Below are 14,555 nucleotides of genomic sequence, written 5' to 3'. Positions count from 1 at the left end.
AGTTAGTTAAGTGTCTGCCTTCTGCTCAGGTAATAATCCAAGGGTCCTGGGATGGAGGTCTGCATGGGACTCGCTGCTCAGCAGGAAGTCTGCTCTTCCCTCTCCCTCTGCCCCTCCCCCCTACTCATGCTCTCTCTCTCTCTCTGACATAAATACATAAAATCTTTAAAACAACAACAAGCAACAAGACCTAGAGCTTTTTATCTTGCTGACGTCCCAGTAGATCATATTTGCCTTTGGTTCCCTTGCCTTTGGAGACATGTCTTACAAGAAGTTGCTATGGACGTGCTCATAGAGGTTGCTGCCTATGTTCTCCTCTAGGATTTTGATGGATTCCTGTCTCACATTTACGTCTTTCATCCATTTTGAGTCTGTTTGGGGATAGGGTGTTAGAAAATGGCCCAGTTTCATTCCTCTGCGTGTCGCTGTCCAATATTCCCAGCACCATTTGTTGAAGAGACTGCCTTTTTTTTTTTTTTTTTTGGGGGGGGGGCCATAGGATGTTCTTTCCTGCTTTGTCAAAGATTAGTTGACCATAGAGTCAAGGGGCCATTTCTGGGCTCTCCATTCTGTTCCATTGATCTATGTGTCTGTTTGGGGGCAGTACCACACTGTGTTGAGGATTATAGCTTGGTCATAGAGCCTGAAGTCCAGAATATTGTGATGACACCAGCTTTGATTTTCTTTGCCAACATTCCTTTGGCTGTTTGGAGTCTTTCCCGGGTTCCATACAAATTGTAGGATTACTTGTTCCAGCTCTGTGAAAAAAAGCTGATAGTACGTTCATAGGGACTGCTTTGAATGTGTAGATTACTCTAGGTAGCATAGACACTAAACAATATTTGTTCTTGCCATCCATGAGCATGGAACGTTTTTCCATTTCTTTGCGTCTTCCTCAGTTTCTCTTGTGAGTGTTCTATAGTTTTCTATAGTTCTATAGTTTGCTTCTTTGGTTAGGCTTTTTCCTACATATCTTAGGGTTTTATGTGCAATTGTAAACAAGATCAACTTTTTTATTTCTCCTTCTTTTGTCTCATTGTTAGTGTACAGAAATGCAACTGACTTCTATGCCTTGATTTTATATCCTGCTGGTTTGCTGAGTTCCTGTATGAGTGCTATCAATTTTGGGGTGGAGTCTGTTTTGGGTTTTCCATACAGAGTATCATGGCATCTGTGAAGAGTAAGAGTTTGACTTTTTCTTTGTTGATTCAGATGCCTTTTCTTTCCTTTGGTTGTCAATTGCCGAGGCGAGGAATTCTAGTACTATGTTGAACAACAGTGGTGAGAGTGGATATCCCTGCCTTGTTCTTGACCTTAGGGGAAAAGCTCTCAGTTTTTGCCCATTGATATGATATTCACTGTGGCCTTTCCATATATGGCTCTTATGGTATTGAGGTATGTTCCCGCTATCCCGACACTGTGAAGAGTTTTCATCAAGAAAGGATGCTGTACCTTGTGAAATGCTTTTTCTGCGTCTACTGAGAGGATTGTATGGTTCCGTGTCCTCTCTTTTATTGAGGTAGTGTATCACATTGGTTGGTGTGTGCATGTTGGACCACCCCTGTATCCCGGGAGTAACAACCACTTGGTCATGGTGAATAATCCTTCTAATGTGCTATTGGATCCTATTGGCTAATAACTCAACTGTCACACTGAGGTCCTCCCAGTTGTCGTGATGTCCCCTAGTGCCAACATTTTAGGATATATTTTCCTCACACCAGGATATTCCCCTGGGTCACCACAGGATCATCTCTTAGAAGGTCGCATGGCACCTGAGGGCCTCCTCGTCCTCAGACTCTGCTTCAAGTTGTTCCAGCAATGTCCTATAAGGTCAAAGAGATTGATGGACTTGGGCTTTTTCCATTTCCTGGATGTGCTGAAGATGAGGGTTAGAGTGTTTGATTTGCCTTTTTCGTTGATTGGTTTAATTTTTAAATGTCGGTGAAGAGATTTAGATGTAGGAGTCCTCCAGGACTGTATGTTGTCCAGAAGTTCTCAATACATATTGGAAAGTTTTGTTCAGCTGGTGTTTTGACCCACCTCCGTGTCATTCCTTTTGACAGTGGTTCAGATTATTTAGTCTTAAGTAGAGAGAAACAGAAATCTCCTAACACATTGTATATATTGTGCCTCAGTTGGATATCATATGGCTAATTTTTTGCTATGACACAAAGCACTGCAGTCAAAAAATCCTACATCTCCATTGCCTTTCGGTCCCCATGTGTTTCCAGCCTCGAATTAACACTGGGATTGCCATGCAGTAGGGTGAACACACCAACCACTGTCTGGATAGAAGGAAATATAGGGCGAGTGAGTGATTTCATTATTCTCCTACCAACCCATAAGAGAGTTCTTTTTATTCCATTTCCCATCCACCACTTGCTCTAGCTCTCTTTAAAATTTTGTCAGTGTGATGCATGTATAAAGCAAGCCCGTGGTTCTTCGTGTTATCTTGACTACTTGGGATGTGTCCAGTGACTTCATAGGCTGATTTACGGTTTGTGACTTGCTCCAAGCATTTGCACAGATCTTAGGAGAGCCAGACTTACACATATTTATTTGCAGGAGCTCTTTAGGTTCTGGATACCGATCCTTTGCCCATGAGGGACTAAATCACCTTTTAGAAGCAGATCTGTTTCTGCCATAAAGACTCACCATGCTCTGAAGGACGTGAGTCAGTGGGGAGAGAGGACAGGAGAGTCAGTGCTGTGGTGGGGGATCCGGGAAACTCAGAAAGACTCTCGACTGCTTCGTTCCCAGAACATTTGTTTGCATCTGGCCTGTCAGGATCATGTCTGAGACGGACAGATGGCTGCTTGAAAGTGGATTTCTGAGCGATCCTTCAATTCTCTATCTCCCCAACAGATCTAGCAGAATCACCACTTTTATTGACCCCACACGGTGGAGGAAGAGTAAAATTCCATGAGTTCTCTTGGGATATAGAACAAATTCCAGGGGCACCTGTGTGGTTCAGCCAGTTAAGTGTCTGCCTTCAGCTGAGGTCATGATCCCAGGGTCCTGGAATCAATCCTCCTGCTGGGCTCGCAGCTCAGAGGGGACCCTGCTTGTCCATCTCCCTCTGCCCCTCTCCCCTACACATGCTTTCTCTCTCTCCCGCCCTCTTTCTCTCTCAAATAAATAAATAAAAATCTTTTTAATACTAAATAAATAAAAAATAAAAAAATTCCAGGGGTGCCTAGAGCAGCTTAGTCAGTTAAGCAACTGCCTTTAACTTGGGTCAGGATCCCAGGGTTCTGGAATGGAGCCCCACAACCAGCTTCCTGCTCAGCCGGGAGTCTGCTCTTCCTTCTCCCTCTGCCCCTCCCCCAGCTTGTGCTCACTCCCTCTCCCCCCGCCCAAATAAATAATATCTTTGAAAACAAAGAAAAAAATAACTTAAAAAATTCCAAATCAACTATATATTTTTATACTAGAGATAATATTTATTTAAATATACGTATCTGGGCATAATTTACTGAAGAAAATAATCACACGTATGTCATTCTGTTTAAAAGGCAATGAGCTTCTTTCTCAGTACATAGAAAAAAATCCCTGAGGTTCTCTAACCTCGAACAATATCTTCTTGGTGATATTGTCTGCGAGGACATGGTTCTCTTACAGAGAAAAATCCAATATTGCACAATCAAAGGACAAGATGGAAAACGTCCTCTTCATGGAGATTCCTCGGTCAAGTACCTAAACATTTCAGTGCAAGAATCCATCACTTAGCACCGACAGAAAACGGCATAGAATATGCCAAGGGAAAGTGCTGAACAGGAGAGCCACCGAATGCAAGAAGGGGTATGAGGGGTTTGCGGTCCTGCACCACGTGGTTGGACTGAGGTCTCTGGATTTGTAAACTTGAAAATGCTGGTGGTCGCCTAATGATGAACTCATCCAAAGGCGGCTGGCCCAGAGGCAGAGTCACTGAGCTGGTCCCACTCTCAGAGGTTTGTTGGTGGACTTGGCAGCCTAAGAAAAGAACAGGTGTTTGTCTTCGTGGCAGAGGATATCCTGGGTCTCCTGTCCTGGGGCTGCCCTTCACCAGCACTCCCCACCCCAGAGCCCTGCCCTTGTCCAGGGACATGCTTTCCCCACAGCCATGACCCCAGCCCTGGGCCCTCCCAGCCACCTTTACAAACCTCCTCCCTACTGAACCAAATCACGGAGTCAGCCCCAGACCCTGTTTCCAATGGTCTGGGCTCAGGACCAAAGCGAGTAAGAAACCAACGTGCTCACGTGACTCGGGTTCCTATGCTCCCTCTCATGGCAGGTCAGAAGGATCTGCTGGGGGATCTGACAGAAGACAGGGGCCTGCACTGGACACCTCTGATCTTGGGGAACACTGTGGGCAAAGGTCCTTCTTTTCCCTTCCCTCCCAGCCTCCTGGCGAGCAGCACAAAGAGCTCTTAGCCTGATGATCCCTTCCCCCATCAATCCATTCTTGGTGCGGCTCAGCTGGGAGCTCACAGGGGAGCTCAGTTAGCCCATCTCCCAGGTCAGCCCTGCCCAAATCAGGGGCTGCTCAGTGGCTCAGGATCTGAGGTCTGCAGGAAGCTAGCTGCCAGGACGGCACCAGCCTCAGCCAGGATTCCCACTGTTGCACGGAGAACTGGCCTCCTTCTAGGCCTGTCATGCACAGTCTCTACTGGACACTTGCTGCTTTACATGCAAAGACACAAGCCATGTTCTGGGGGACCGCGGCACGACTGTCTAGCCCTTTGAGCTGGTCTGCAGAGGCCTTCCCACTCCCACTTCTTGGGATTTGACCCTGGCCCCTTGTCCTTATAACTGCCCGGATGGGGTCCCCTTCTCCTTGAGATGTCCCATGGAGCTGCCATGCTGCTCTCTCTCAAAGGGGAGTACGGCCCATGCTGTGTGTCCCCGCTGTCCCCACACCACCCACCCTGGGCCCAATTTGACTCTCTCCAATGGAGGACCGAGTCAGAGCCAGGCCTGACTTCCCTCAATCCCTTTAGCACTGACAGGCCTTAAGCAGTGGTGTGGGCCCCTCCCCTTTCCCAGTGGCCTTAACAGTGAGTGAGGCCATATCAGAGCTCAGAGCGGAGCTTGCCCAAGGTGTTGCCAGCACGTGGTATGAGATCTCATTCACCTGGTCCCACTGCCCTGTGAGAAGGTTCAGAGAGTGGGCAGGGGTGAGGCTGGGAATTCACCGTTCCTTGTGCTCACACCAGGCCATCTGCTCCTCCCTTCCCTCTCAATCTGCTCTCACTACCTGTCCCTCTAATGGTCTCCAACAGGGATGCCAAGTATGACCACACAGCTGAAGAGCAGGGGGAAGATCCAGGTGCCGGGTCTGATGGCCTTGGCCCTGCCCGGGGCCGTGTCTTGTCGCATGGTTGGTGGCACTGAAATGAAAACACAAGGATCAGAGCCCCAGTTGGGACCCCAAACTGGGGGAGGCTTCCTCAGCTCCTGCTGGCCCAGGTCCATCCTACCACGCAGACGGTGCCTATCACTGTCCTTGTGGTAGCTGCTGTGACCAGTGCTCATGCTGGCAAGGAGGGAGGGGATGTTCTCTGTGCCCTAGGGGCTCCTCCAGCCAATAGGGGAAGCAGGGTTTGCAATGTAAGCAGTCACTCCTGCTGTGACACACAGGAGGTGATGCAGGACAAGGATGGTGACAACCACATTCCCGGTGGCACTGAAGGATTTCCAGCAATACACCAGGTGACACGGAAAAGACGATGATTCTCAGAAAAAGGAACATAGGACCATCTCTGGAAACAGACTGATGCTCCCCTGTTTGCGCCAGTAAGAAATCCAAGAAATACCCAAGCACAAAGGTCCGTGCAGCCAGGAAGTGATTCCAGGAGGTGAGAAGGGAAAGGAAGGATGCTAGAACATTCCAGTGGCCATTATAATACCAAGAAGAATTCGCCATGGATGGACCAATTTCTCTCTTTCTCTCCCTCATACACACACACACACACACACACACACACACACACACACACAGAGACACCCATACTGTGGGGCAGGCGGAGCTCATCTCAGGAGAACCAGCAGTCCATCCAGGCTTCTGAGTTACCTGTGGTCTCCTGCATTTCATCCCAGCGCTCCCACACTTGCTGCAGCCAGCTCTGACAGTCCCCGTTTGAGGTCCTCACGAGCAGCCTGGTCAGCTCTCTGTCATTGTCCAATGTGCCCTTGAACCGTTGGCCTCCAGGAGGAACCACTGTCCACTTTCTGTTCTTCGGCTCAAAGAGGTGGGTCAACTGCTCGTTGAACCAAAACCGCCAGGATTCTCTGGTGTGTCCATCGGCCCCACGCTCACACATGAGCCTGCCCTGCATAGTGAGAGAACCTGCACCGGCCCCCAGCGGGGGAACAGTCATCCTCTGGTCCTGACCAATCCTTTGCTTTACCTGCACTGTGCACTCCTCAGCTCACTCCCAGCCCTCCTGGTCCTGCTCTGGACTCCTTGTCTACCCTGGCTGCTGGGCCACATGTGTGCGACCCACTTCGAAGATTTACGTGACCACAATAGCTCCCCGGCCCTGCCAAAGTGTTCCCCTTCTACCCTGGGCTTTCAGACTTACTGCTCTTAGTGAAATTCTCTGCTTTGATGTCCAGCAGTTTCTTTCTGAGCTCTTCCACCAGGAGTTTCACAGTTTCCTCCTGTTTCTGCCAAAATGCTCTGTCCTTCAGCTTCATCCCCCAAGGACCGATGGGTTTGAACTCCTTGGTCTGACAGTCATAGGAAAGAAACGTTTGCCATTGATCTGGCCTTGAATCTGACACCATGGCTGTCCAGGCCTGGCCTGAGATGTGATGACGAAATGGTAGGAAAGTGAGAGAGCATCTGTGACGGGAAAACACAGGTGGAGGTTGGGGCTGGGAGAAAAAGAGCAGCAGGCACCCCTCAGCCATCCAGGTGACAGCACTAGAATGTGGGCAAGACAGAGCAAGGACTGTCCCTGCACAGCAGCACTCCCTAGCCTTGGAGGCTGGCGCTATTCCCTTGTTGGGATAGGATCAGGATGCCTCTGCCTGGTAGGAGGCCACATAGTCCCAGATAGGACCCGCGCCTACCAGGCTGATACCCAGCATCACTCTTTCTCTACCCACTCCAGGCACAGGCCAGGCAGGCTATGGATAGAAGAGGTCTGCATATCTGAGGACTGTCAGGATGCAGGCCAGTGTCCTGTAGGAAGATGAGGGGCAGGGAGGGGGCTGCTCCTGAGGAGCTGGGTCAGGGTGGGGGCAGAGTGAGGACAGAATCCAGCCAGAGAAGGGTGAGTTCAGGACCATGCATCACAGGACTCAGCAGGGCCCTGGAGATGCTGATAACCTGCCCTTAGGATGGGTCTTGGAAGCTTGGAAATGGTGGTCCACACTGCACAGACTAGAATAGCAGGCATAACCAAGGCAGATGGAAGGCTCAGAGAAGTGCATATGATAGAACAGATATAACAAGGAATGCCAAACACGAAACCACATATCCTGCAACTATGCTCATGGACAGGTCTGTAGGACTCTTTACAAATAAAATAAATAAATACAAAAATAACTTATCCTGGATGCAAGGAAAGAGATGGGTACCAACCTTAAAACCTCTCTCAGGATGCAAGGATGTGCATGAACCCTATTCGATTTTCACTGAAATGCCAGCCTGGTGCAAAGATTTTCTGTGTCTATTGAATATTGCATAGGTCTCTGTTGTAACCACTCAACGTGCTTTTGTAGCTGGCAAGCAGCCATAGGCAATCCATGGATGAAGGGGCTGCTCCCTGGGCCCCAGGACCCTTAGAATCCACACCACAGAGCCCTGTGGGAAAATGGGCTCTGTGCCCTTTGTGACATCCTGATCTGAGTATCAAGAAGAGAGCCCTAGTGTTCCAGGGAGGCAATGGCACTCACAGGAGGGGAACTCACACCCTGTAAAAGAGGCTGCAGGCGCCAGGGATGGAAAGTGAGGGAGGCCTCTGGCAGAGGACATCAGAGCTATGCACCCTGAGCTGGGAGGTGCTGGTGAAGGAGCGCCTGGCCTCCCACGGAAAGGGGGGTTGGGGTAATCCACTGCCCAAGTGTGCGGGCAAGTCCATCACACTTGGACTGGTTGAAGGCAGTGGGGACGGTGACTCATGCAAGGAGAGCAGGGGGAGTAGCTTTGAAGCATGGGATCCTGTGGCAGTTCCCTCCCTGAGAAAGCCCCAGGTCATGCCCAGAGTCAGTGCCCCTGGGGGCCTTAGGTTCGTGCCCCTGGGGGGCTTAGGTTCGGCTGGGCTCAGAGATGAGACTCCAGAGGCTGGGGAGGACCAAAGATTTCCCGCGGTGCCCTCTCTCCCTCCGCTGTGCTCCCTGGCCCCCAGCGCTTGGCCGAACTTTCTGAGTTTTCTCCCTAGCCCTCAGATTCCTCTTACCCGCCTCGTCCTCCTCCTCCCCACCCCCCCACCTTTTTTTTTTTTTTTTTTTTTTTTTTTTAAGATTCATGATTTATTTTAGAAAGTGCAGAGGGAAGGGGCAGAGGGAGAGGGAGAGGGAGAGAATCTCCGACACAGCTCCAACTGAGCACAGAGCCTCAGGGTCCTGAGACTCCATCTCAGGACCCTGAGATCATGACCTGAGCCCGAATCAAGAGTCCCACGCTTAACCGACTGAGGCACCCAGGTGCCCAGAAGCTGCCTCTGTTTTCAGTCCTTCTCCTGGCCCAGGCGACAACCGCCCACAGACACCCTCCAGGCAGAAAGCGGCCCTCAGAGAATAATTGAGGGGAAGGGCTCCGTGCCATCGGGGCGAGAAGATTCCAGAACCGCTCCTCGGACACCATTTCCCCTCCCCGGTCTTACTGCTCACTCCCCAACACCTCGCTCCCACCCCCGGGTTCCACTTCTGAACTCACGGCTGCAGTCTGCTGTAGGACAGACCGGCAGGAAAAACCAGAGCAGGAGAACGAGAAGGACGCTGGAGCCCCCAGACCAACCCATTCGCCCCGGGCAGCTCCTCAAGGCAACACTCTACTGCGATTTGCAGTTTCTGCAGATAATTTATCACTTCCAGGTTGACTCCGTCCTAGGACCCGCCCATCTCCCTGCCGTATTTCCTAGAATATATCAACCCTTTCTCATAGTACCGGTCGGCTCCTCTTCAACCCATTGTCCTGACCACCCTATCTTTTAAATCTTCATTTCCACCATCAGTATCATCCCTTCTTAGGGCCAAAAGATATAAGTTTCCAGTTATAACTTTAAAAAGTCATGTGGATATAGTGTACAACATGTTCACTGTAGTTAACCATACTGTGTTGTATATTTCAAAGTTATTGAGAGGGTGGATCTCAAAACAAGACTTATTGTGCTGACCATTTCACAATATATACAATATCCAACCATTACGTTGTACATCGGAAACTAATATAATGCTGTATATCAATTATATCTCAATGAAAAATAAATTTAAAAAGAAAAAATAATACAAAACAGGATTTTCTTCTCTTCCAGTTCTGAAGGCTGGAAGATTGAGAGCAAGGCATCCGCAGAGCCATGTTCTGTCTCTTTCCTGCCATGCTTGGCATTCCTTGACTCCAGGCGGCTGTCCTCTGATCTCTGTCTCCTTTGTCACAGGGCTGGCTTCTTTCTCTGCCTCTGTGTATCCACATGACTTCCTCCCTGTTTGTCTCTGGTCCCCTCTTACAAGGACAACAGTCCTGTGGACGGTGTTTCACCCTAATTACCTCGTCTTCATGTGGTTACAGCTGCAAAGACCCTATTTCCAAATAAAATCACCTTCCCAAACCACAAGTTAGGACTTCAGCATAACTTTTGGGGGAACACAATTCAACCCATAACAAAAGGCATAGAATCTATCATCCCATCCCTGCACCACCAAAAAAAGAATCATCCCTTCTTTTCATTTACCTTTAACGTTTCTTATTGAGATATTACTGACATATAACAAATTATTTTGAGGTTTACAAGACTCAATATTTGTATGTGTATTATTAGCTATAGTTATGTACCATATTATACATTACATCTCATGACTTGTTTATTTTATAACTGGAAGTTTACACTTTTTGACCACAAGAAGGGATTATTTGGAAAGTGGGAATGAAGACAGAAAAGACAGGGTGGACTGGTGAATGGAGAGAAGATTGAAATATTTCAGGAAATACGACCGGGTCCCAGTAAGTGGCATAAAGCTAGGGCACCTCCCAGAGTGGGCGGGGCAAAAGGTTTGGGGACAACCTGCTAAAATTTTTGAGGAAATTGAATACCACGGTCCTGCGGGGAGACAGGGTTAAGACCAGGGCAGAAGTGGGTGTGGGATCCTAAATAGAAGCCTCTCCCTGTCTCACCAATCCTCCCCAAGCTCCCTTCTGCCCTGGGTCCTTTGTTGAGTGACAGTGGGCCTCTGGGCAGTCAGGAAGATGGAAAAGAGCAACATGGTTGAAAAAGTAGTACCAGGAGATGGGAGGAGGAGGACAGAAGAGGGAGAGAGTGCCTGGTGGGAAGCAAGACTTAAGACTTCTTGATGCTGGAGGGTTTTAGAAAAATCGGCCTGACTTTGCACAGATTATTTGCAGGGGAGGGTGGGGCGGGGAGGGGGGGTGGCGAGTGGGGGGGGGGGAGGACAGGCACACCTGTGGCAGACATTACTCCCATTGGGGCGAGAACAGCACAGGCTCCTTGTGAGATGCCAACTGGAAGAGGAATCCACCCAGGAGCTAAGAGGAGAGGGTCTAGGGTTCAATCCCAGGGAGAGGAGTTGGACTCACAGCATATACAGCCTTCTTTCCAGAGGGCTTGGCCTCACCCCTGCAATGCATTACCACCTAGCCAGCAGTGCCACTGTCTACCAGTCTGCCAAGCCAGCTGCTTCCGAAGGTGGGGTGGAAGGGGCGGACGGACGGATGGACATGGTAAATCCAGTAAGTCCATGAGCAATGGGCCCACTGCCACATTCCCTTTCTTGTGAACCGAGTTCCTTGATCAGAAGCAAGAAGTTAAGGAAGACAGTGAGGGTGGGATAAAGAATTTTGTAGGTCCACGGATGGTAGTTTTGGCAAAAACATTGCAGGCTAAGAAGACAAACCAGTATCACGGTAAGTATCTATTTCAAAAAAGAGGAATGCTGTGACTTCCTGTGATGGAAGTGGTCCAGGGTCGTGAACCTGCCAGCGGGCCGATCACCCCAGGGAACGGTGCCATATCAGGGCTGTGTGGGTCTCTGCGGCTGGCAGGGTGGGCACTCAGCAGTGGGCACAGCCCGCTCAGCCTTGGTGAGTGCAGGTCTGTGCTACTCAGCCTGTGCCTGACATCCATTCCTGCCCCTCTGTTCCTGAGCCCCACTGGGCAACGTGGGCTGCCTGGGGAATCAAGCTGACTGATAGCCCCAGAGTGGTCATCCTAGCTACTTGATGCTTAAAATCCTCTTCTGAGGTCGCCCTTTGGGGAGCATTCCCATGGGACACAAATATCCTTCTGTTCTCAGAGAATTCTATCCGCATACCTCTCCCCCAAATTTCTATGTCACCGTGCTTCCAATTGGATTTTCCAAGTCCCTGGCCATCCAGCCAAACCATTGAAATAGGCATCTAATTGCATATGTGTGCATTTCTCCTTCCCAGGAAAGTGTACCACCCAGGATACTGCCCAACGCCGTACCCACTCAGAACATTTCCCTTACCCACTGTCCTTCGGGAATAGTCTGGAGAAGGGCTATAATGCTGAAGCTGTTCCTTTTCAGGTGGTACCTGTGGATCGTACAGAAGCATCTGGAAACCCAACACCAGTCCTGTCTTCCTCTGTCTCTGATAGGTGGAGTTTCCCATGAGGCCATAGGTACAGGTTGGGAGAGAGGAGGCTGTGGGGTAGGAATGGGGACCATGAGCATTCAAGCAACCTATTCATGTAAATTGCTTATGCCCCAGGGCCTGATTAGGCCATATCATGTACTTACTCTTTCCATTTGACAATGGAGTGTTGCTGTGCTTACCCACTCTCAGACTTGATGGGCCAGAAAGCACCAAGCTCATGAGGGGGAGCCCAGGTCACTTGGTGCCTCAGTGGCCCAGAGTCAGTGTTCAGTCCCCATGAAGGCCCTGAGCAGGCCAAGATCGGTTTTTCGAAAAGAGAATAGTTATCTGTAGGTGATGGCAGGGCCTTGCTCCAAATCGGAAAAGGTCTACACTGTGCCCTACCCCTAAAGCCTTGCCAAAGGCTCCAGTATTATCTTTACTTGGAATAAGATGTACATTGTATCCATGTCAGTATCCTGGGTGTGATATTGTACCACAGTATTTGTAATTTGTTACCCTTGAGAGAAACTAGAAAAGGAATACCTGGGACATCTCTATTATTTCTATGACCTGTCGATGAATTTAGTGTACAGTTATCTCAAACTAAAAACTTAATTGAAAAACTTTTAATCTAAATAAAACCTGTTCCAAAGTGAAAAATGAAAAAAAAAGTCTGTAGAAACCAATAGCATCCCTATCTACCATTGATACCTCAGGCACCATTAAATCTGCTGGAATCTATGCTGATGGCAGAGTGGCTCATACAGCACCTTGGATCTGTCATGGAACATTCTCTGGGTCTGGACCTAGAATGCTAAGAATGCTACAAACTACCCCTTTTGAACATGGGGTGGGGAGAGAGAAAATATATGTTAGGAAATGCAGAGATGGATGGATGGATGGATGGATGGATGGATGGTTGGATAGATGGATGGATGGATGGGTGCATGGATGGATGGATTACTGGTCGGGTGTCTTGTGGATTTTCTCTGTGCAGCATCTATGACTCCAGATATTTCCCACCTGTTCTCCTGACACCTCTCTTTGCTATAAGATCTTCTACAACGACTCATGGTCCAGTAATCCTGAATTTATATTTTTGACTCATAGATGCCTGTCAGCTCTTTAGTTTATCTTTATTCTTTCCCCAGAAATCACTTTCTCCATTGTCCTACCTGGCTAAATACTATATTCTCCCAGGATTTATCTCCCATGAAGTCTTCAATCCCCTCCTGGAGAGAATCAAGCATGGCTCCTCTTGTGTTTTAATGTCTCTGACCAGTGTGGTCTAACAAGTGGTACTGTCGGTCTCCCTCAGTAGAAATATTAGTTCCTTTAGGTTTTTGAGAACCAAGTACATCCTCCTAAAACAAAGTAAATATATTCATTTTAAGGTGTTGTTTTATTTTGAAAAAAAAAAAAAAATACAGGGCCAAATACACTGATTGCCATGAGGAGAGGCTTGTGATATGGAATTGCATTGAAACTGTAAATTGTGGCATTCTCTAACTCTGAAAGTGGGGGAAGGTCTGAGGTGTGCAGAGACGGGGAAGAGCCTAGCCCCTAGTGGAGTTTCCCTAGGTCCTTCAACAAACACAGGTTTCTCTCCTATAGACCCAAGGATGATGTGAAGACCAGAGAGTTCAGCTCATCTCAGTAATAATCAAAACAATGGGAAGATGGGTGCCTGGGTGGCTCAGTGGATTAAGCATCTGCCTTTGGCTCAAGTCATGATCCCGGAGTCTCAGGATGGAGTCCCTCACTGGGCTACCTGCTCAGCAGGGAGTCTGCCTCTCCCTCTGCCCTTCACTCTACTTGTGCTCACTCCTCGCTAATAAATAAATAAATCTTAAAAAGAAAATAGGGAGTTATTGTTTCCCTTTCTGTCTATCCTGGACCACAGTGAGCTGCCTCTTAGCTGGGACCCTGGCCAATGCCAACTGTTAGAGTGACTATTGAAGTCACTCTATGTTAATCCCCTGTCTTATCCTACTGGTTCCGGGTACATGGAAAAAATATTTCCTTATGTTTTCCTCAATTCCAGTGCCATCCAAATAACTTCTGTTTGAGGCATTCCTTCTGGATTCTGACTCCCACTTTTGTTGTGTACTGTCCCTCTCTGTCCACAGGGCCAGCCCTGTGAAGATAAGGAAGACCCAAGTAAAAGAATGGTGACAGCCTACCCTCAAAATGGCTCTCAGTGATTCTGGCCTCCTGGTACTCATGCCCTTGTGTAATCCCTGCCATACTGAACAGGGATGATGGGTGCAACTCTCAGGATAGAATGAAAATACTAAAACATGACTTTCTAGTCCACATCACAAAAGACATTGATGTTTCCACCTTTCCCTCTTGGTTCTCTCACTCTGGGGAAAGCCAACTCTCGTGACTTTTTTTTTTTTTAAGATTTTATTTATTTGAGAGGGACAGCAAGAGAGAGAGTGAGAGAACACCATCAGGGGGAGGGGCAGAGAGAGAAGGAGAAGCAGACTCCATGCTGAGCAGGGAGCCTGACACAGGGCTCCTAGGATCTTGGCCTGAGCCTATGGCAGATGCTTAACTGACTGACCCATCCAGGGGACCCCCAACTGTCATTTTCCTGAAGTAGTCCTATGGAGAATTCCTTGTGATGAGAAGCTGAGGCCTCCTGCCAACAGCCATAGGAGGGATCCAGCTTAGAAGCATCAGTGGAACCTGTATGCCTGATATCCCCACCTGTACCCCAGTCATACCCTCTGATGAGAGCAACCTCAGTTAACATTTGACTGCAACCTCATGGGGGACTCTGAGC

The 14,555-nt window shown here is 48.7% G+C and overlaps 1 protein-coding gene across 1 annotated transcript in view; it reads right to left on the bottom strand.

The window, feature by feature from the left end:
* Window positions 1–3,436: 3,436 nt before the first annotated feature.
* The window catches only part of LOC125102879 (UL16-binding protein 1-like), a 34,807-nt gene continuing 23,688 nt past the window's right edge, over window positions 3,437–14,555 (bottom strand). The window contains exons 3-5 of the mRNA XM_047734483.1: window positions 6,564–6,711; window positions 6,053–6,328; window positions 3,437–5,369 (exon numbers count right to left, since the gene is read on the bottom strand). Of these exons, the coding sequence (XP_047590439.1) occupies window positions 5,245–5,369; window positions 6,053–6,328; window positions 6,564–6,711 (549 nt within the window). The 3' untranslated portion in view covers window positions 3,437–5,244. The remainder of the gene's footprint in view (window positions 5,370–6,052; window positions 6,329–6,563; window positions 6,712–14,555) is intronic.

The sequence above is a fragment of the Lutra lutra genome, chromosome 6 (genome assembly GCF_902655055.1).
Source record: "Lutra lutra chromosome 6, mLutLut1.2, whole genome shotgun sequence".
NCBI lineage: Eukaryota > Metazoa > Chordata > Mammalia > Carnivora > Mustelidae > Lutra > Lutra lutra.
This window is presented reverse-complemented; position numbering and strand designations above follow the sequence as displayed.